This window comes from Ascaphus truei, chromosome 2 (assembly GCF_040206685.1).
Source record: "Ascaphus truei isolate aAscTru1 chromosome 2, aAscTru1.hap1, whole genome shotgun sequence".
NCBI classification, from domain to species: domain Eukaryota; kingdom Metazoa; phylum Chordata; class Amphibia; order Anura; family Ascaphidae; genus Ascaphus; species Ascaphus truei.
The window spans coordinates 19,940,657-19,961,839 of NC_134484.1; the positions used below are offsets into that span (position 1 = coordinate 19,940,657).

General features: G+C 44.0%; 1 protein-coding gene across 2 annotated transcripts in view; it reads left to right on the plus strand.

Annotated features, from left to right (window-relative positions):
* GPR20 (G protein-coupled receptor 20) overlaps positions 1 to 14,472 on the plus strand; it is a 52,283-nt gene extending 37,811 nt beyond the window's left edge. The window contains exons 2-3 of one of the 2 annotated variants that reach the window (XM_075588994.1): positions 8,079 to 8,236; positions 12,809 to 14,472. In XM_075588994.1, coding sequence (XP_075445109.1) covers positions 12,827 to 13,879 — 1,053 coding nt within the window. In that variant the 5' untranslated portion in view covers positions 8,079 to 8,236; positions 12,809 to 12,826 and the 3' untranslated portion in view covers positions 13,880 to 14,472. The remainder of the gene's footprint in view (positions 1 to 8,078; positions 8,237 to 12,808) is intronic. The other variant, XM_075588995.1, reaches the window with a different exon arrangement.
* The last annotated feature ends 6,711 nt before the right edge of the window (positions 14,473 to 21,183 follow it).

A 21,183-nucleotide genomic window follows, 5' to 3' on the forward strand; every position in this document is an offset into this window, starting at 1 on the left:
ATATAGATACCAATAATCGTGTTGTAAAGTATTCATAAGTACGAAAAATGGGAGCCGCGCTTGCATCGCATTATAAGCGGATTCGCATTGTAACGGATCGCGTTATAACAGGGTTGAGCTGTACATACATACATACATACAAATGTAACTTTTTATTTTTGCTGGTAAAACAATACAAAAAAGTAAACTAAGCTTTAAAAAAATCTATTTTAAAAACAATATTATTATTTTTTATGCACATTTGCAAGGAAATTAAAAAATGACATTCATATATATATATATATATATTTTAAAATATATTTTGTACTCAAATTTTTAATTAAATCTAAGAAACTACCCCTTTAATACAAGTATTCTATTCACAGGTTTATGCCAGATCAGACCTCGAAGTTTAGTTAATACATAAAATGGGGAAAATGACAACACCTTAAGTGATACATCCCGCCAACAGATATATCAAGTGATCACACCTTCCCCCTTCCCCCAACCTGTCCTGTAACTCAATGCAGCTTCTACCTCCTGTATCACACTAGCAGACAGCATAAGGCACCGCACATCATTTTAGTCATGACCATGGATTTTTTGGTGATTGATATTCTATTTACAGAAACAAAATCATTTTCCACGATCATTTATGTTAAAACCCCATCATGGTCATAAGGAAAACAACAATGAATGACTGTATGTGTTATTATTATTGTTATTATTATTATTATTATTATTTATAACATGCCAATATGTTCCACAGTGAAGTACAAGTGGATACAAGATAATAACAAATGTAACAGATTAACGTCACACAATAAAACAATAGGTCAGGAGTTGGAAAGAGGAACCCAAAATAATCAGTGAGGAGGAGGGGATTGGGTTCTGAGAAAACCAGGGTAGTAGCGAGCTTGGCATGTACCGAGCCCTGGATGCATTGGCATGTACCGAGCCCTGGATGCATTGGCATTTACCGAGCCCTGGATGCATTGGCATTTACCGAGCCCTGGATGCATGTACAGTATCTGCTGCATTATAAATATCAGAAACGCCACGACCAAGAAGAGTCTTAACTGTGATCATTTGCATTTCTTCGCAGTGCTCCAGGAACATTAACACTTGATACTCTATATCGGCATGCTAATCAAGTAAACTGTATACAGCTCAACCCCGTTATAACGCGATCCATTACAATGTGAATCCGCTTATAACGCGATGCAAGCGCGGCTCCCAATTTCCGTATTTTTGACTACTTTACAACACGATTATTGGTTTCTTAAATACTTTATTGTACAATGCATATAATTATACATTATTTCTAACGTGATCAGCTTCTAATGCGATGGGATTCTCTGGAACCGAAGCACAGCGTTATAAGGGTGTTGAGCTGTGTATGAATTATTGATGCCGTACTAATTTCCAACCCGAAAATGAAAATCCGGCAGTTGTTATGGAATGACCTTCTCAATGGGGAGAAGACTGGTTGGTAAGGACTTTGTGGTTGATTATCCGGTAAAGTAACCTACAGGAATAGAGGGGATCTGAGGTTTTCCTATAGAAAGGAGTGTAACACCCCACCAAATGAAGACAAAAAGTACTTTTTTTCCGTGACTCACTCTTTGCGACATTCATTCAATGACTCACATTTAGTCATTCTTCTCATTCTTCATTATGAGAGCGCAGTTTATAGTAGCATTTACGATGAGATTTCAAAAGGAAAGAAGCTGCATTTGTGTGTAATGTAAACTATGATTCCCTGAACCATAATTAACTTTTCCAGCAAGACATCATTGAGACGTACTGTACGTCAGCTAAGGAACAATGTTGTGAATGTGTATGTAGCTCTGTAGTTTTTCCTGTTTGGAGATTCCTTTGTATTTAGGGTTGGCTGGTGTCCAGTATTGAACCGGACTGTCCTGTATTTGGACTCTCTGCCCCGTAAAGAATTAGAGGTAACACTGGACGTGTATGTGTCCGGTATTACCCTTCTGACACAGTGACCTGACCGGCTTGGGGGGCTCCAGGATTTCCCCGAGCAGGGAGAGAGCAGGGCTGTTGCTTGCAGGCTGGGCAGCTTCCTCCATTCTGATTGGCAGCATTACCCAGGAGCAGAGGTGGAGCCTAGAAGAGGAGGAAATAGCATGGAGCGGAGAAAGGTGTGTGTGTCTTGAGCACATCGCACCTTTCACCATTGTGCCCAGTATTTTTGAAGAAGCCACCTGGCAACCCTATTTGTATCCATCTCAGCTATTTGTTTCCTTAGCAATATAAGATCCTTAGTATGGTACATGTATACTCACAGCTAGTGGCAGATTTACAAATCCGCTGCCCATAGACTCTTACCTTGGTGCTGCCCGAGCCACCGCCTCCTCCTTCGTGCCGCCCCCTTCCTTCAGCGTCGCTGCGTCAAACGACACTACGACATCGCATGTCGTCGCGTTGCCATGGCAATGTGACGTCATATGGTGTCATGTTTCCATAGTAAGATTCTGTTGCGGCGTCATTTGTCATTGTGACATCATGTGATGTCATGTTGCCATGTCAACGCGAGGAGGTAAGAACTTTAGAGAGGCCCCTCGCTCTCCCCTGGCAATCAGTAAGGGAGGAAAGTGGGGCCTCTGTATATGGGGGGGAGGGTGGAAGGAAAATTGTCCACCCCCAAATAAGGCCGCCGTAGGCCCAGGCTTATCAGGCCTAATGGGAAATAAGCCACTGCTTACAGCCCTACTTGAGGCAAAAAATCTCTGTCCCAGCTTGGGGCACATGTAAATTTCCCTACAAATGTCTCATTATTGTTGTTCTCCCCAGTAAGGAATGAAATGGTGGCCATTTCTACAGTACAGTATGTCTTCTAAAAGGCAGAATATACAAACTAAAAAGATTGCAAGGACTGGTGACTGGTGCAGTTATGCATAGAATTCACTGCACTGGGAATTCCTACATTCAATAATATGGAACAAAATACGAGTGTCTTATGCAGGTTGAGGTAAAGGCCCAGGTTTACTAAACAATGGTATTCCTTAATAACTTCAATGCCTAAGGGGCCAGCAATGCAGTGCTGTTGATAAATGCAATGTGTAATGCGTTGCTGGCCCTTAAAACGTTAAATCAGATTACCGCTTATTTATGTAACACATATCCCTCCTCCCCCCCCCCCCCCCTCTGGGAGATGTTGCTGCTACATGGAGTGTGGTGGTGCATACCTGCTGGCTCACAGTAGATCTGAGTCTCCCGCATGGTGGTAGGGTATTTCAGAACAGGCTTCTGGGGTAACAACTGATTCGTACGCACGGTGACAGCGCCTCCATCTCTTGCAGGCCCCAGGAATGAGGGGAGCAATCCCTGCAGGAGAGTTCTCTTCCCTTCCCCTGATAGATTGCAGTCTCAGGCAGGAAGGTATAGTAAAACAGGAACACTTTATTTCACACTGTAGACTTCACAGCATACAACAGCAACAAGCAGATATTCGGGCCTTCACCCTCAGGATGTTTCCCTGGACACTCACTGCAGGTACAGGGCCCCCACAGCTGTCCTTGCTCTTCTCTTACTCCCTGGTGGAGTAAGAGGAATAGTCTCCCTCCACTCCCCTATGGGAGGGAACACAGATTGGCAGAGCCCTGCACAACTGTTATGGGTAGACCAGCCTCTCTCAAGGGTAGAGGCAACTCTCTAAATCAGGAAGTGCAGCTCCTTAAGTACAGGAAAAGTAGGAACCAGTCCTGAGTCTCTGATTGGACACAAGGCCTGGTTGCACTGCCTCCCCTGTGACTCACTGAAACTGCAGGAGGTGGGAAAAACCCATGATTACTCCTGGCAAGCCTGCTCTACTAGGGCTTACTACCAGGAGGAGGGCAGACTGGTAGCCAGAAAACCAGCCATGGCTACATTTAAAAAAAATATCTCACAAGAACAATGTCCAAAGCCATGTGTAATGATTCTCCTGCCTTTGGGATGTGAGGGATTAGGGTTATGAGGGTACTGTATGAGCATGACTGGAAGTACATGCTGTTTGTATAGTATTCTGCCACTAGATGGCAGGGTTTGTTTTTCCTGTATTGAGTAGGATATCAGATTCAGGTCTAGATACATGAAGCTGCAGTAATGAAAAAATGTGGCACTTACGCCCCCCCCCCCCCCCCCCCCCCAAGTGTTATTTTTTAGAGCCATGCAGCATTGCAACGCCGCTAAAAATGACTCATTCTTTGTCAGATCCATGAAAAAATGGGATTAAAGAGACAATCCAAGGGGGTGAATATTTAGCAATTTATTTTTATATATATATATATATATATATATATATATATATATAATATATATATATGTGTGTGTGAGAGCTAACCAAGACCATCACACGTCATCACGGTCCTCAATGAGCAGTATGAAGCCTTAGATTAGAATTAGATTGTAAGCTCTTTGGGGCAGCAACTCCTTTTCCTAATGTTACTTTAATGTCTGAAGCTCTTCTTCCCATTATGTGCTATTTGTATTTGTAATTTATATTATTATGTCACGTGTATTACTGCTGTGAAGCTCTATACCTTAATGGTGCCATTTAAATACAGATACACATACATCTTAGCACCGCTAAGTTAATATGGTCCGAAGTCTTGGGGAATAAAGTGCATGCTAATTAGTTCAACAAGATAATGTTGGCTTTTTTCCCCTCAGGTCAGAGCTAGAAGTAAAAGCTTTCTTCTGAATTCGCCAGCATCACAGTCAAGGGGAAATTAACCCTTTCACAGCTGGGAAGGGGGGGGGAGGCGGATGTTGCAGGCTCATTTGCCAGCAAAAAAAATAACTCCCCCTCATTTTAAATAAGGGGTATGGTAAAAGCCTAAGGCTAAGGCCCCGTTGCATGCGTCCGCACGGCTGTCTTGCTTGCCGGCGGCGCGTGCAACTCACTGCACCGCGATCTGCGGTCTGCAGGAAACTTTTTTTTTTAGCGGGGGTGGGCGGGGTGTCATGACGTGGGGAGCGGGGCCATTACACACAGGCACACAGAGAGACATGGAAACCCCTCTGCTGTGTTGCTTCTCTGACTTTACACCCAACGCTTCCCTCCCGCAACTCCCCTCCACTCACACAGGCACTCATACACACAGGCACTCATACACACAGGCACTCATACACACAGGCACTCATACACACAGGCACTCATACACACAGGCACTCATACACACAGGCACTCATACACACAGACACTCATACACACAGGCACTCATACACACACAGGCACTCATACACACAGGCACTCATACACACAGGCACTGATACACACAGGCACTCATACACACAGGCACTCATACACACAGGGGGAAATCGGAACGGGGAAATCGGAACGGGGAAATCGGAACGGGGGGGGGGGAATCGGAATGGGGGGGGAAATCGGCATGTTTACACGCAGCCTGCTCAGCCCCTGCTGCAGTGCAAGGGCAAGAATATACACACACCACACACACTTTTCACCCCGCAGCTCCTTCCCTGCTCCCCTCCCAAGCCGCCTCCCATCTAGCTCCTTCCCTCCCCTCCTTCCCTCATTGGCTGACTGTCGCACCACGTGACGCGTCAGAGCTGTAAATCACTAGGAGCTTGCAGCATCGGCCGGCTGACGCGTCACAGCACGCAGTCAGCCAAGTCGTAAGGAGCCAGCGGTGACCTCCACACTGAAGGAAAGGGGCTGGTGGTCCGCTGCCGCGCGCGCCACCATACGCAGCGGGACCGAAGCCTAAAACTGCATAAACTGAGGAGACTTGTAGCGCAGAACATTTTATTGCGGTTACAAAAAAAAAATGTCTGCACTTTATTGGGAAACAGCAGCCGCCATGTAAACATAGCGTAGTTATTAGTGCGCTTTGCAGACGCCACTTTCCTCGCCACTCACTGCGTTTTATCTGAAACCGTTTCATCAGAAAGTAAAAGCTGAAAATATCCAGAAATACTTCCCGGAAACATGTTTCCTGCGCGATGTTTTTAGACACTCCCCAATGGCCGTAATCCCCAACACAAAACGGCCTCGTAATCTTTATTACACCGGATAGCACGATCATTTCATATTCACAGACGCGGGCCGGTCTCTGTTCTTTTCTTTATAACACCATATTTGGTGAATTTCAGCAAACACTCCGACAGGATATTGCCAAACACGTTGATAGATTGAAATGAAATGGCTCGGATAATTTCTTGGGTGATTTAACCCTTCCTTATAAATAGAGGGATAAATCATGAAGGGAAACTAAACATTGAAAGGCAGAAAGTTAAACAGAGTAGGATCCTGTTCCCAAATCACCACGCGTTGCAGATGTCCCAAATAAAAGAGTGTTAAAATCTACTACGGTTATTAACCTATCCCTGTCTCCGAGAGACCATTAAAAAAAGACTTCAATAACTGGGACGATTTCACTATGTCTTGAATAGGTGGAATTAATGTAATTAAAATGAATGTTCTCCCGAGCGTTTTATACTTATTTCAGACGAACCCAATTAGAATTACCACTCTCATTCATGCAAAATGTACAAATCCAAGCACACAAGTTTATAAATGTTTTTTTACCCATTTTCCCATCTTGGCGTATGACTTAATTGAATGATGTTTTGTCATATTTACCCTAATTCTTTCTATCTTTGATACTTTGTGTTACATGTTCTTGTTACATAATGTCAATGTTACAGATCCTAATGTGCATAACACCAATAGTCTTTCTGTAAAACCCGTAACAACATACTGTATAAAGAATTAGAAAAATACATCTACAATACTTCTGTTAAAATGTTACCTTCCTTCATACTAATAGGCACAGAAGACACTGAGACATGCATCAAGGCAAATATGGCACAAAATGTATGCAGATTGCATCTTTTCCCTCTTTTCGGTCTATTCATTGAACTTTGATAAGTGATTAATAATAATAATATGTTCTTGTATAGTGCTGCTAGTTTTAAGTAGCGCTTTACATAGACATTTTGCAGACACAGTCCCTGCCCCATGTTTTTGGTGCCTGAGGCACAGGGAGTTAAAGTGACTTGCCCAAGGTCACAAGGAGCCGACACTGGAAATTGAACCAGGTTCCCATGCTTCAAACTCTCAGTGGCAGTCAGTGTCTTTACTCACTGAGCCGCTCCCTCTCCCTATGCACTATAAATGCCCTTTTAGAATGATAATGCATGTGTAGATATTCACAAAGCTCCGATAACAGTGCAATATTGTACTAAAACGGCTTTTTACCAAGCTATAATACTCTGGCTATAACAAGTAGTGCGATAAACCAAAAAATGCCCCATATCGCATTTTTTTGCCAGAAACTGCTATACACTAAACTCCGATATGCATATATAGGACAGCAGGAGGTTACAGTAATCAAGACGGGAGAGAATGAGGGCCTGAGTCAGAGTTTTAGCATTCGAGCAACAGAGGAAAGGGCGTATCTTTGTAATATTGCGGAGGAAAAAGCGACAGGTTTTACAAACATTTTGAATGTGAGAGGAAAATGTGTGAGAGGAGTCAAGTGTGATCCATAGGCAGCGAGCTTGGGCTACTGGGTGAATGGTCGTACTTCCAACAGTAATGTGGAAGGAGGTAGTAGGGCCAGGTTTGGGAGGAAGTATGAGGAGCTCTGTTTTTGCCATGTTAAGCTTAAGGCGGTGGAGGGCCATCCAGGATGATATACTGCAGCAGAGACACATTCAGAAACTTTAGTCTGTACAGCAGGTGTAAGGTCAGGGGTTGAAAAGTAGATTTTTGTGTCGTCAGCATAGAGGTGATATTTAAACCCAAGAGATGTTATTAGGTCACCTAGAGAGAGTTTGTAAAGAGAAAAGAGAAGAGGTCCCAGGACAGAGCCCTGGGGTACCCCCACAGAGAGATCAATAGAGGAGGAGGAGGTGTTAGCAGAAGAGACGCTGAAAGTACGATGGGAGAGGTAAGAGGAGATCCAGGATAGAGCTTTGTTACGAATACCAAGAGTATGGAGAATGTAAAGGAGAAGAGCGAGGTCCACAGTATCAAATGCTGCAGAGAGGTCGAGTAATATGAGCAGAGTGTAATGACCTCTGTCTTTTGCAGGTGGCATTAATTGATGACTCTCAATTCACTGCAGGTGCCCTCTTTGGTGACGGCCTGTCTGTTGGACGCAACACTTGGGTCCCATGAAAGTTTTATGTTGCTTGCTGCCAGAGTGCAAGTTCCATTCGCCTCTCTCCATCCTCTGTGTAAAAACCCAGCTCCTCCTCACATTCATTCCTAGAGGCTACTAAGGTGCAGTATATCATGTGTTTCACTTGTGTGCTAGCATCTGTATATTGAGAGATGCGTGTAAATGGTACTGATGTCTGTGTGTTGTATGTTAATGTTGATGTGTTGATGTTTGTGCTTTGATGTACAACTGTAGGTGTAAATATGTGCTGATCATTCATGTGTGTGTTAATGTATGTGAGTGAGAGTGTAAATCGATGCATGTATAATTTTATTTATATAGTGTCGACAGTGTGGGCAGCGCTTTACAAAATTACAATACAGGGAAAATAAACAATGGGTTTAAGAGCAGCAAGTATATGAGAACATAACGGCAAAGGAGACCCTGCCCAGCCAAAGAGCTTACAATCAAGAAGTTTATTGGGAGACTTACAGACAATAGTAGGAGTAGGTAGGAGACATGAGTGAAAAAGACGTTCAGTTAAAAGGTTCAAAGATGAGACAATCTTGGGTTGAGCGTAAGATGTGAGTAGGGCGGTAATGAGAGATCAGAGATGAGATAAGGAGGTGCAGAGGAGTGTAAAGCTATTAAAGAAATACTAATATATGCCTTTGTTCTCTCCCATATTAATTAGTGCAACATTCTTTTATCTTATGTCTCTACCTTACAACTGTGTACCATCAGCATAGAGATGATAGATGAAGCCAAATTAGTTAATGTGGTCACTCAACTATAACATATATAGAGAGAGGAGTAGGGGACCTACTGTAAGACAGAGTCTTGAGGAACAACAACAGAGATATGTAGAGGTAGAAGAGGAATTAGCAAACGAGACACTGAAGGAGCAAGGGGAGATGTAGCAGGAAAACCAAGAGAGGGCTGTGCCATCGATGCAAATAGAGTGAAGAACGTGCAGAAGAAGGAAACAGGAGTGCTCAAGAAGAATCAGAATAGTAAAGATTCCTTGATATTTGGTATTGTGGAGATTATTAGCTACTTTAGTGAGTACAGTTTCACTTGAGTATGCCATGCGGAAGCCTGATTATATAGGTCTACAGTAGTAGGTTATGGGAGTGGAGGAAATGAAGTACCAGTATGCATAAGGACACAAGGCATTCCAGAAGTTTAGAGCCAAAAGGCAAGAGAGAGACTGAGGGCTGATTGTTGATAGGAGAGGTGGGTCAATATGATATTCTTAATAGGTCAGACAATAGCATGCTTAGAAATAGATGGAAAAAGTGACAGAGCAAAGAGATAAGTTAAAGATATGAGTGAAGATGGGGATAAGGGTAGAAGCTAGGGGTTTAAGGAGAGGTTGGAGAGAAGAACAGTTAAGACGCTTCTCATATATACAGTAACTGGAGAAAATTAGTCAATGGTGGAAGAAGGAGGATTGGGAAGAAGAGGTGTGGAAGGGACAGAGGGGATTTCTCTGCATATAGATTCTAGCTAGACCCTGACATAATCAGCAACGTCTTGTGGTGCAGTGGAAAGAGCACAGTATATTGTAGAGAGAGGCTGAAAAAGGAAGTCAAAGTCACAGCAGAGGTGGCATGGATTAGGTTTGGGTATGTTTATTAGAAAGATCTGATTTGCAAGAAAAAAAAGCAGTGTTAAAGCAGGAATTAGTAGTGAAGGAAATATGCTGGAAAGTGGCATTCAGCAACACGAGTGCAGGAGCAGAATTAGTGTGTATGTGCGTTTAACCAGGGTTGGGGGTGGAAGCGTTGTGATTGCATGAAGGAGGAGCATACGTTTCTAGTGACGAGGCAAGAACAGAGCTGTAAATTGTAACAAAGCTGTTTGGGTCAGAGGAGGGGGGTAGTGAAGAAAGTTTCAATGTTAAGTTGGGTACCAAGGACTGAAGGTCAATTCAATGCAAGTCGTACTATAGGTATAGCAAGGATAAACTGGAGGTTGAGAATGAGGAATGTGAGAGAGGGAAAATGAGATGAGGTTATGGTCAGAGAAGTAGAAAAGAGATTTTGAGAAATCAGAAAAAGGACCGTTTTTAGTAAATACAAGGTCAAGGAAGTAGCCGTCCTTGTGGGGGCTGGAAGCTGTCCATTGGTGGATAACAAAGGAGGAAGTGAGAGAGGAGAGATGCACAGGTAGGAAAGGGTTCATCAATGTAAGTTACAGTCGAATGGGTGTGTCAGAAGAGAGGAGGGAGGATGACTGGGATTCAAGTCAGAAAGGAAAAGAGAGTGTAGGATGTAGAGTTAGAGTGGCCTGGAGATGACAGTAATATGCAGAGCGGAAAGAAAAGGTGAACTGTGTGGACCTTAAAGGATGAGAATGTCAGGGAAGAAGGTGTAATGATGAATACAAAAGCAGCACTCACAGTAGTCCAGTAGTAACTGCCCAGACCTCCACAAGGAGCCGTGTGCAGATGAGGAAAGTAAAGAGTCTGCACTCCAGAGGACTTTTGCTGTAAAGGTTTACTGAGTGATCAACGTTTCAGTCCCTGTATGTCCTCTGGAGGCTCGATACTTTCCTCAGGGAAGAAAGTTTAGCCAGGAGCTGAATCTTTTAGTGAGATAAAAGAACTCCCACTCCACCAGTCGTCCTCCAAAGTGTGTGGGAGAAGGAGAAACCTCTGTAGGATAGAGCACCCCAGAGCAGAGTTAGAGTGTGAGAGCCAGTTAGTAAGAGAGCTAGCATTCTATAGAATGTATGAAGAATGGAGAAAGCAGGGGACGAATATCAGGTTGGACGGTTTCAAGCTTTTAGATGGCAGAGAGGGGACAGATGGTAGTTGAGGGTATATGGTAGGGGCCAGATTGTGAAATGTCTCCTGCAGCCAAAAAGAAAAGGAGGGATTGGGACATGAGGCGTAAGGGAGAATTGTAAGAGCATGCAGAGGTAGGTGGTAAAAGTGAATGCAGGAAGCAGTGGAGTGTATAACTGTAAAGAACGGGAGAGAGGGAAAATAGAGTAGGGAGAGTTGTGGGGTAAGGTTAATGGAGGTGGAAGTCTTTTTGATCTAACAGCCAGAAGAAAGACTATGAGGATAAATGTACAGGGGGAAAGTCAGGAAAGAGCAAATGAGATGGGTTTGGGATTTTAGGAGAATGATTGAGATAGAAGGTGGTACAGTAGGTTAAAGTATCGGATGCTGGTGGTTCAGGCTGACAAGGTTTTCAACTGTGGGAATTGTAGATGAGGGAGCTAACAGGAAGATTTCAAATTGTATCCGGATATGGATGAAGATGTTTAGCATTCAGAAAGACAGAAATCCATATTTTTCCAACTCCTGTTTAACTCCTTGTATAACTCCAGATACAATTATAAATGCTCACACGTTTAAATGTGAGCAATGCCTTCCCCAAGCTAAGTGTGAAGTTATTCATTTAAGTGTGATAGCACCAATTTGACACTACCACATGGAAAACCAAAGTGAATTCAATGAGACATGTTGTGAGGTAGCAATGAATCTGCACTTCGTATCGCATTCGTATTTCATAGAGTAAGGTGCTTAGGGCCAGATCCACAAACTCTGCTAAGTCAGGGGTCATAACATACTGGTATTAAAACAGTAACAGGCGTTATGTACCCTGATGTTAACGTGAATCCACAAAGCTAGTTACATGCAAAAACAGCCATTGGTTCTTATTAGCATAGGCTTAAAGGCATGTTCAGTTAGTACTGCCTCGCGTTAGCTGGAAATAACATGACTCCTGTTTAGTCTGTCTTACCTAGAGGGGGCGTTAGCTCACTGCAGGCCCTAAATATGTGGATTGGGGGAGGGGGAGAGAGAGGGAGAGAGAGAGAGACAGAGAGACAACATGTGGAGAGACACCTATGCACCAAAATGACCACACCAGAGATACTTGGTATATATGTTAGTATAGCTATGCAAAGTATATTTAAATTAGTTGAAGCAGCACCTGTCACTCACACACTCCACTTTCAGGTCATACCTAACAAACACATTGTTAAATCCCTGCGGTAACTATACAGTAACTGAGCTCTGTGGAATCGCGTTGCTAAATGGAACATCTCTTTTGCATATCAGCAATAACGTCCATTATACTTAACGCAGGGTCTGTCACGGCTGAACACAGCACTAGTGAGCTTTGAACATGCCCACTAGCACCTAATGATGTGTTAACGTAAGTTAACGACTTAAGTCAATAACGGAGCTCAGTGGAAACGTGCTACATTTAACAGAGCTATTTACGTGTAGCACATTATTAGCGTGACAAATGGCTGAGAAGATGTTAACGGGGGGGGGGGGGATCCAGTGTATGAAATCCATGGAGAGCTAATCAGATGACCACATTAAATTACAAAATCGTGCCGCGTTGATTGGGGACTGCCCCTAAAAAACAAGCAAAGGGCATAAGGGTCCCTGGGGTGGACACTTTTATGGAAGTGCACCATAGGGCACTGAAGAGTTTACAAGACTCTCCCGTCATCAAATAGGGGCATTAATCTCCACTATCAATATCACAGGCTCTGCCATGGTACAGTGATGTTTAACTGCACAGCACTAGTAGGGGGAAATACACAGGAAGAATACATTTGTTTATATCGGGGTACTTAATAATCACCTCAGAGCCAGCCTTTCTGATTTTATACTATGTTGTATAACCACATGAGAACTCATTTATTTTCCATCTTGCTTACAGACTATTTGAGTAATAACTATGGAGTGCACTTTTACCCAAAAATCGGACTTCAGCAACACAACAATGAACAACACCTCTACATACACAGAGAAGCCCTTCGTAAACCAATTGGCACATCTGGATGAAACGTTGCACGATAAGTTTTACGGCCTGTGGATTGCTCTGATGATTCTCAACAGCATCATTTTCCTGGTGGGCATAGTACTGAATAGCTTGGCCATCTATGTATTTTGCTTTCGAACCAAGACCAAAACCACATCAGTTATCTATACTATAAATCTGATTGTGACTGATCTCCTTGTGGGTCTTTCCTTGCCAACACGCATCATCATGTACTACAGCAGAGGGAATTGCGTGACCTGTTCCTTTGTGCACATCTTCACATACTTTGTCAACATGTATTGCAGTATACTTTTTCTGACTTGCATCTGTGTAGATCGCTACTTGGCCATCGTGCAGGTGGAAGCCTCACGCAGGTGGAGAAATTCCAACTATGCCAAAGGAATATGTATCTTTATTTGGGTATTTGCTGTGGTGGTCACTTTTACCATCTTGACCACTTCCATAAACCATCCATCGTGTTGCCTTTTTCAGCTCTTTTCACTGACGGTCTTTGAGTACTTTGTCCCTCTCATAATCATCACCTTCTACACCATAAGGATCATGTGTGCTTTGTCCAGATCAACTCTTATGCACCAGAGTCGAGAGAGGCGTATGAAAGCTGTCCAGCTCCTCATCACCGTGCTGATTATCTTCACAATATGTTTCACCCCTTTTCACGTCAGCCAAGTGGCCATCTGCATCAACCCATCCATGCCCCGGGATGTCAGCCTTATTGTCTACCATGTGACTGTAACTCTGAGTAGCCTCAACAGCTGTATGGATCCTATAGTGTACTGCTTTGTCACCAACAACTTTCAGTCCACCATGAGAAGCATCTTCAGAAAACAGCCTCAGCAAATTAGTGTAGATATACTGAGTCTTCACAAGAGTTCCAAGGGTTCAGGCACAACCACCGCAATTTCAAATGCGATAGTGAGCCTTCCGTTACAAAGCAGTACACACATCTAGCCAGTGTGTGGGTACTTCAGTTACTCTGGACAATGAATGCAGCATGTGAAGGCCTGAAACTGTTTGTCTGGATCACTTCTTTATATACAAGGCAATGACTGAGGTTTTTAGAGATAATCTGCTCTTTAAGAACCACCAATCCAAATGTAGAAGAGACAATTCTGTCCATTCAGATAGAGAAGTAGGAAGTGACTATACGAAAAGTTAACAAAAATGTCTTTGAATGTTTTTCTTAACTGACTATGTATCGCCGTGCTTATTTGATGCATTTTAAGCAATATTTGAAAAATAAATTATTTTGTCTTCATTAAAAGAGCAAGCAATGTTTTTTTTCAGTACTATTGATATTATTTTGTATTTGTAAAAAGCAATTGCTGAAAGGAAATGATCATTCTTCAAATGCTTGACTAATTCTAGTCATCTGTACATACAGTAGTAATCATCAGATTATTTATCTTAGAGTACTGTAAAAATACACTGATACAATACTGTAAACATGTAGGGATTTGTTGCAAGACCTGAATTGCAAATGTGTAGATAATGTATATACTATACTGTTAACATTATTTCAAATAATATTAAACTGTGTTAAATCCAGATGTGTTTTGCAATAAAAGAAAAAAAAAAAGGAAGTCACAGTTTTTTGGAAATGGTGTGTAGTTCCGTTCCGTTCTATATTTCAGCTCAAGATGGGAAAAATTGATCACTGGATCACCCAAACGTGTGCTGTGGCATCTGCAATTCTGCATTGTTCCCAACCATCTTTCCAGAGTTCTCTGGCCAGCAAAGACCACTTACTTGTGTTTGGGGGTGATGCAAGCGTGATAGCTGTGAGAGCTTAGCTTCAGTGTGTAAACCCATTCTGAGGAAGGAAGACTACTGTATGTATGTCTGGGTGTGATAAGGTGTCTATGTATGCCTGGGATAAGAGTATGTGCACAGTATGTCTGGGATAAAAAGTGCAGTGCTGTAGGTGAATGTCTGGGATGCGGAGTCTGAGTATGCCTGGGAGAAGGAGTCTGTTTAGGCCTGAGAGCAGGAGTCTGTGTATGTCTGGGAGCAGGAGTGGGTGTATGTCTGGGAACAGGAGTGTTTGTATGTCTGGGATAAGGAGTCTGTGTATGCCTGGGATAAGGAGTCTGTGTATGCCTGGTAGCAGGAGTGGGTGTATGTCTGTGAGCAGGAGTTAGTGTATGTCTTGGAGCAGGAGTGGGTGTATGTCTGTGAGCAGGAGTCTGTGTATGCCTGGGATAAGGAGTCTGTGTATGTCTGTGAGCAGGAGTCTGTGTATGCCTGGGATAAGGAGTCTGTGTATGCCTGGGACAAGGAGTCTGTGTATGCCTGGGATAAGGAGTCTGTGTATGCCTGGGATAAGGAGTCTGTGTATGCCTGGGATAAGGAGTCTGTGTATGTATGTGAGCAGGAGTCTGTGTATGCCTGGGATAAGGAGTCTGTGTATGCCTGGGATAAGGAGTCTGTGAATGTCTGGGATAAGGAGTCTGTGTATGCCTGGGATAAGGAGTCTGTGTATGCCTGGGATAAGGAGTCTGTGTATGTAAGTGAGCAGGAGTCTGTGTATGCCTGGGATAAGGAATCTGTGTATGCCTGGGATAAGGAATCTGTGTATGCCTGGGATAAGGAGTCTGTGTATGCCTGGGATAAGGAGTCTGTGTATGTATGTGAGCAGGAGTCTGTGTATGCCTGGTATAAGGAGTCTGTGTATGCCTGGGATAAGGAGTCTGTGTATGCCTGGGATAAGGAGTCTGTGTATGCCTGGGATAAGGAGTCTGTGTATGTATGTGAGCAGTAGTCTGTGTATGTCTGGGATAAGGAGTCTGTGTATGCCTGGGATAAGGAGTCTGTGTATGCCTGGGATAAGGAGTCTGTGTATGCCTGGGATAAGGAGTCTGTGTATGCCTGGGATAAGGAGTCTGTGTATGCCTTGGATAAGGAGTCTGTGTATGTAAGTGAGCAGGAGTCTGTGTATGCCTGGGATAAGGAATCTGTGTATGCATGGGATAAGGAGTCTGTGTATGCCTGGGATAAGGAGTCTGTGTATGTATGTGAGCAGGAGTCTGTGTATGCCTGGGATAAGGAGTCTGTGTATGCCTGGGATAAGGAGTCTGTGTATGCCTGGGATAAGGAGTCTGTGTATGTATGTGAGCAGGAGTCTGTGTATGTCTGGGATAAGGAGTTTGTGTATGCCTGGGATAAGGAGTCTGTGTATGCCTGGGATAAGGAGTCTGTGTATGCCTGGGATAAGGAGTCTGTGTATGCCTGGGATAAGGAGTCTGTGTATGCCTGGGATAAGGAGTCTGTGTATGCCTGGGATAAGGAGTCTGTGTAGGCCTGGGATAAGGAGTCTGTGTATGTCTGTGAGCAGGAGTCTGTGTATGCCTGGGAGAAGGAGTCTGTGTGTGCCTGGGATAAGGAGTCTGTGTATGTCTGGGATAAGGAGTCGGTGAATGTCTGGGATAAGGAGTCTGTGTATGCCTGGGAGAAGGAGTCTGTGTATGCCTGGGATAAGGAGTCTGTGTATGTTTGGGATAAGGAGTCTGTGTATGCCTGGGATAAGGAGTCTGTGTATGCCTGGGATAAGGAGTCTGTGTATGCCTGGGATAAGGAGTCTGTGTATGTCTGGGATAAGGAGTCTGTGTGTGTCTGGGAGAAGGAGTCTGTGTATGCCTGGGATAAGGATTCTGTGTATGTCTGTGAGCAGGAGTCTGTGTATGCCTGGGATAAGGAGTCTGTGTATGTCTGGGATAAGGAGTCTGTGTATGTCTGGGATAAGGAGTCTGTGTATGTCTGGGATAAGAAGTCTGTGTATGTCTGGGATAAGGAGTCTGTGTATGCCTGGGAGAAGGAGTCTGTGTGTGCCTGGGTTAAGGAGTCTGTGTATGCCTGGGATAAGGCGTCTGTGTATGTCTGGGATAAGGAGTCTGTGTATGCTTGGGATAAGGAGTCTGTGTATGCCTGGGATAAGGAGTCTGTGTATGTCTGGGATAAGGCGTCTGTGTATGTCTGGGATAAGGAGTCTGTGTATGCCTGGGATAAGGAGTCTGTGTATGTCTGGAATAAGGAGTCTGTGTATGCCTGGGATAAGGAGTCTGTGTATGTCTGGGATAAGGAGTCTGTGTATGTCTGGGATAAGGAGTCTGTGTATGTCTGGGATAAGGAGTCTGTATATGTCTGGGATAAGGAGTCTGTGTGTGCCTGGGATAAGGAGTCTGTGTATGTCTGGGATAAGGAGTCTGTGTATGTCTGGGATAAGGAGTCTGTGTATGCCTGGGATAAGGAGTCTGTGTATGTCTGGGATAAGGAGTCTGTGTATGTCTGGGATAAGGAGTCTGTGTATGTCTGGGATAAGGAGTCTGTATATGTCTGGGATAAGGAGTCTGTGTGTGCCTGGGATAAGGAGTCTGTGTGTGTCTGGGAGCAGGAGTGGGTGTAGGTCTGAGAGCAGGAGTCGGTGTATGTCTGGGAGCAGGAGTGGGTGTATGTGTGGGATAAGGAGTCTGTCTATGCCTGGGATAGAGAATCTGTGTATGTCTGTGAGCAGGAGTCTGTGTAGGCCTGGGATAAGGAATCTGTGTATGCCTGGGATAAGGAGTCTGTGTATGCCTGGGATAAGGAGTCTGTGTATGTCTGTGAGCAGGAGTCTGTGTAGGCCTGGGATAAGGAATCTGTGTATGCCTGGGATAAGGAGTCTGTGTATGCCTGGGATAAGGAGTCTGTGTATGCCTGGGATAAAAAGTCTGTGTATGTCTGTGAGCAGGAGTCTGTGTAGGCCTGGGATAAGGAGTCTGTGTAGGCCTGGGATAAGAAGTCTGTGTATGCCTGGGATAAGGAGTCTGTGTATGTCTGTGAGCAGGAGTCTGTGTATGCCTGGGATAAGGAGTCTGTGTATGCCGGGGATAAGGAATCTGTGTATGCCTGGGATAAGGAGTCTGTGTATGCCGGGGATAAGGAGTCTGTGTGTGCCTGGGATAAGGAGTCTGTGTGTGCCTGGGATAAGGAGTCTGTGTCTGTCTGGGATAAGGAGTCTGTGTAAGTCTGGGAGAAGGAGTCGGTGTATGTCTGGGAGAAGGAGTCAGTGTATGCCTGGGATAAGGAGTCTGTGTATGCCTGGGATAAGGAGTCTGTGTGTGCCTGGGATAAGGAGTCTGTGTGTGCCTGGGATAAGGAGTCTGTGTGTGCCTGGGATAAGGAGTCTGTGTGTGCCTGGGATAAGGAGTCTGTGTCTGTCTGGGATAAGGAGTCTGTGTGTGCCTGGGATAAGGAGTCTGTGTCTGTCTGGGATAAGGAGTCTGTGTCTGTCTGGGAGAAGGAGTCGGTGTATGTCTGGGAGAAGGAGTCTGTGTATGTCTGGGAGAAGGAGTCGGTGTATGTCTGGGAGAAGGAGTCGGTGTATGTCTGGGAGAAGGAGTCGGTGTATGTCTGGGAGAAGGAGTCGGTGTATGTCTGGGAGAAGGAGTCGGTGTATGTCTGGGAGAAGCAGTCGGTGTAAGTCTAGGAGAAGGAGTGGGTATATGTCGGAGTTCCTTGGAACTAGAGAGAGTGCAGAGAAGAGCCACCAAATTAATAAAGGGGATGGACAATCTATCTTATGAGGAGAGGCTTGCTAAATTAGATTTATTTACATTAGAAAAGAAGCGTCTAAGACGGGATAAGATAACTATATACAAATATATTCGGGGACAGTACAAGGAGCTTTCAAAAGAACTATTCATCCAATAGGCAGTACAAAGGACTCGGGCCCATCCCTTAAGGTTGGAGTAAAGGAGATTTCACAGCAACAAAGGAAAGGGTTCTTTACAGTAAGGGCAGTTAAAATGTGGAATTCATTACCCATAGAGACTGTGATGATAGATACACTAGATGTGTTCAAAAAAAGGTTGGACATCTTTTTAGATAGGAAAGGTATACAGGGATATACCAAATAAGTATACATGGGAAGGATGTTGATCCAGGGATTCATCCGATTGCCAATTCTTGGAGTCAGGAAGGAATGTATTTTTCCCCTTATGAGATATCATTGGATGATATGACACTGGGGTTTTTTGTTTGCCTTCCTCTGGATCAATAAGTAAGTATAGATATAGGATAAAGTATCTATTGTCTAAATTTAGCATAGGTTGAACTTGATGGACCTACGTCTTTTTTCAACCTCATCTACTATGTAACTATGTCTGGGAGAAGGCGTCGGTGTATGTCTGGGAGAAGGAGTCGTGTATGTCTGGGAGAAGGAGTCGGTGTATGTCTGGGAGAAGGAGTCGGTGTATGTCTGGGAGGAGTCGGTGTATGTCTGGGAGAAGGAGTCGGTGTATGTCTGGGAGAAGGAGTCGGTGTATGTCTGGGAGAAGGAGTCGGTGTATGTCTGGGAGAAGGAGTCGGTGTATGTCTGGGAGCAGGAGTCGGTGTATGTCTGGGAGAAGGAGTGGGTGTATGGCTGGGATAAGGAGTCTGTGTACTGCACCGACACACTTTATTCGAGCAAATACCCAGTATGTACCTGGCAGATACCTGGAATGCGCCGCTCCTCACCTCTGACAAGCCCCGTTGTGTTTGCCTTCCCAGCCTGGGTTCATGCCTGGCTGACGGGCGGCTGATCTGTTAAATGATAATGATTAGGATTTAATAGGCTGCAATGCTTCGCGTGTCTACCAGATGGCATAAATTCATGAATTGTAATGCAGTATATATATATATACTGTGCAGTATTGCAGCCAGCGGGAATAAAATGCTTCAATCCCTGCATGGAAAATACCTCAATGCACTCGGGCAGAAAACAGTCACAAACCTCAATACACCCGGGTATACCCGAATTCGTGGGACTAGCCGAGCTCGAATAAAGTGTGTCGCCTGTGTATGTCTGGGAGAAGGAGTCGTGTGTGTCTGGGAAAAGGAGTCTGTATATGCCTGTGAGAAGGAGTCGGTGTATGTCTGGGAGAAGGAGTCGGTGTATGTCTGGGAGATAATTACTTACAGAAAAATAGTACAAAATGACGTTCCAAATACATGATGGTATTCTTAAACATGGTTGCACCGCTTTCTTTCTGTTTCTGAGTGGACCTTAATGTCATGATAAAACATCTGTTTCCTTCATCTTTCTTTTAACCCATCTTTTTCTCTTCATGGTGTTATCATTCTCTTCCTCCTGCCTCTCTCCTTGTCTCTCCTTTCCAGTCTTTATAGAGGGAAAACTACCCAGTCAGCTCGTTACAACTAACTCCACTTCCAGCTAATGTCCTACAGCTAACTTGATGTGATCTCATAAGAAACTGCCCACATCTCCATACATAGAATACCAAATATTCTCAGATCTCCTTATCGATCCAACCTAACCGTCACAGCCTCTTCGGTTGCACCAGCTAAAACCTACAGTTGTCAATAATCACTCAGTGTCACCCTGAACAGGGTTTCTCTATAAAGACCTTTTAGAGACAGCTGTACCCTTAATATAACTCTCCAATGTAACTGAACATACAATCAGATATTATATGTATGAAAGGAAGACCTCAAACTTCTCCAGCAATGATGTTCCGATTCAGAATATATACTGACATACCTGACACTCTGACTTGATAACGGATTCACTAATTACAATATAATAGTCGTTAAAATTGGATTTCTTACAGATGTCTACGTATCTAGGGGAGGGAATTATAAGTGGAAGTACCTAAGTGTTTGAGAAGATGGGTCTATTTATTAAACCTACTGTATGTGTACCAGTGGAAAGGAAGAACATGCTCTTGTGGTGTGGTCTGAGGACCCGGCCCACAGAGCTCAGTTAAGTGAGTTCATGTCATATTAACCTAAGTTAACGTCACGTTAGGTCTTAACGTTATCGTCAAAGCCCAATATCGTAACGTTAAGTCCTGTTATCGTCCGGAATGGTCCACTGAGGTCTAGTGGACTGCAGCACCAATAGTGGGAGGACATATAGGGTACCCCCTTGGGTGGGAGAGATTGTCACTGAGAACTCCAGGACTGGAGACAGTGGGGTCACTGTTGCAGGGTACATGCAACCACACACGCGGGTTCTCTTGATAAGGCTTCTTTATTGAGCTTTAAAAATATACAGCACACAAAAACAAAATAGCTTCTCTTCAGCATACAAAAACAAAATAGCTTCTCTTCAGCAGACAAAAACAAAATAGTTTCTCTTCAGCATAGAAAACAAGGCAGCTTCTCTTCAGCATGCAGGACACAGACAGTTCATACACATGTACTTTGAAAAACAGACCTTATAGCAGTAATCTCTTCAGTCTTTCAGTCCTGTCCCCTGACCAGCTAGCCTGCAT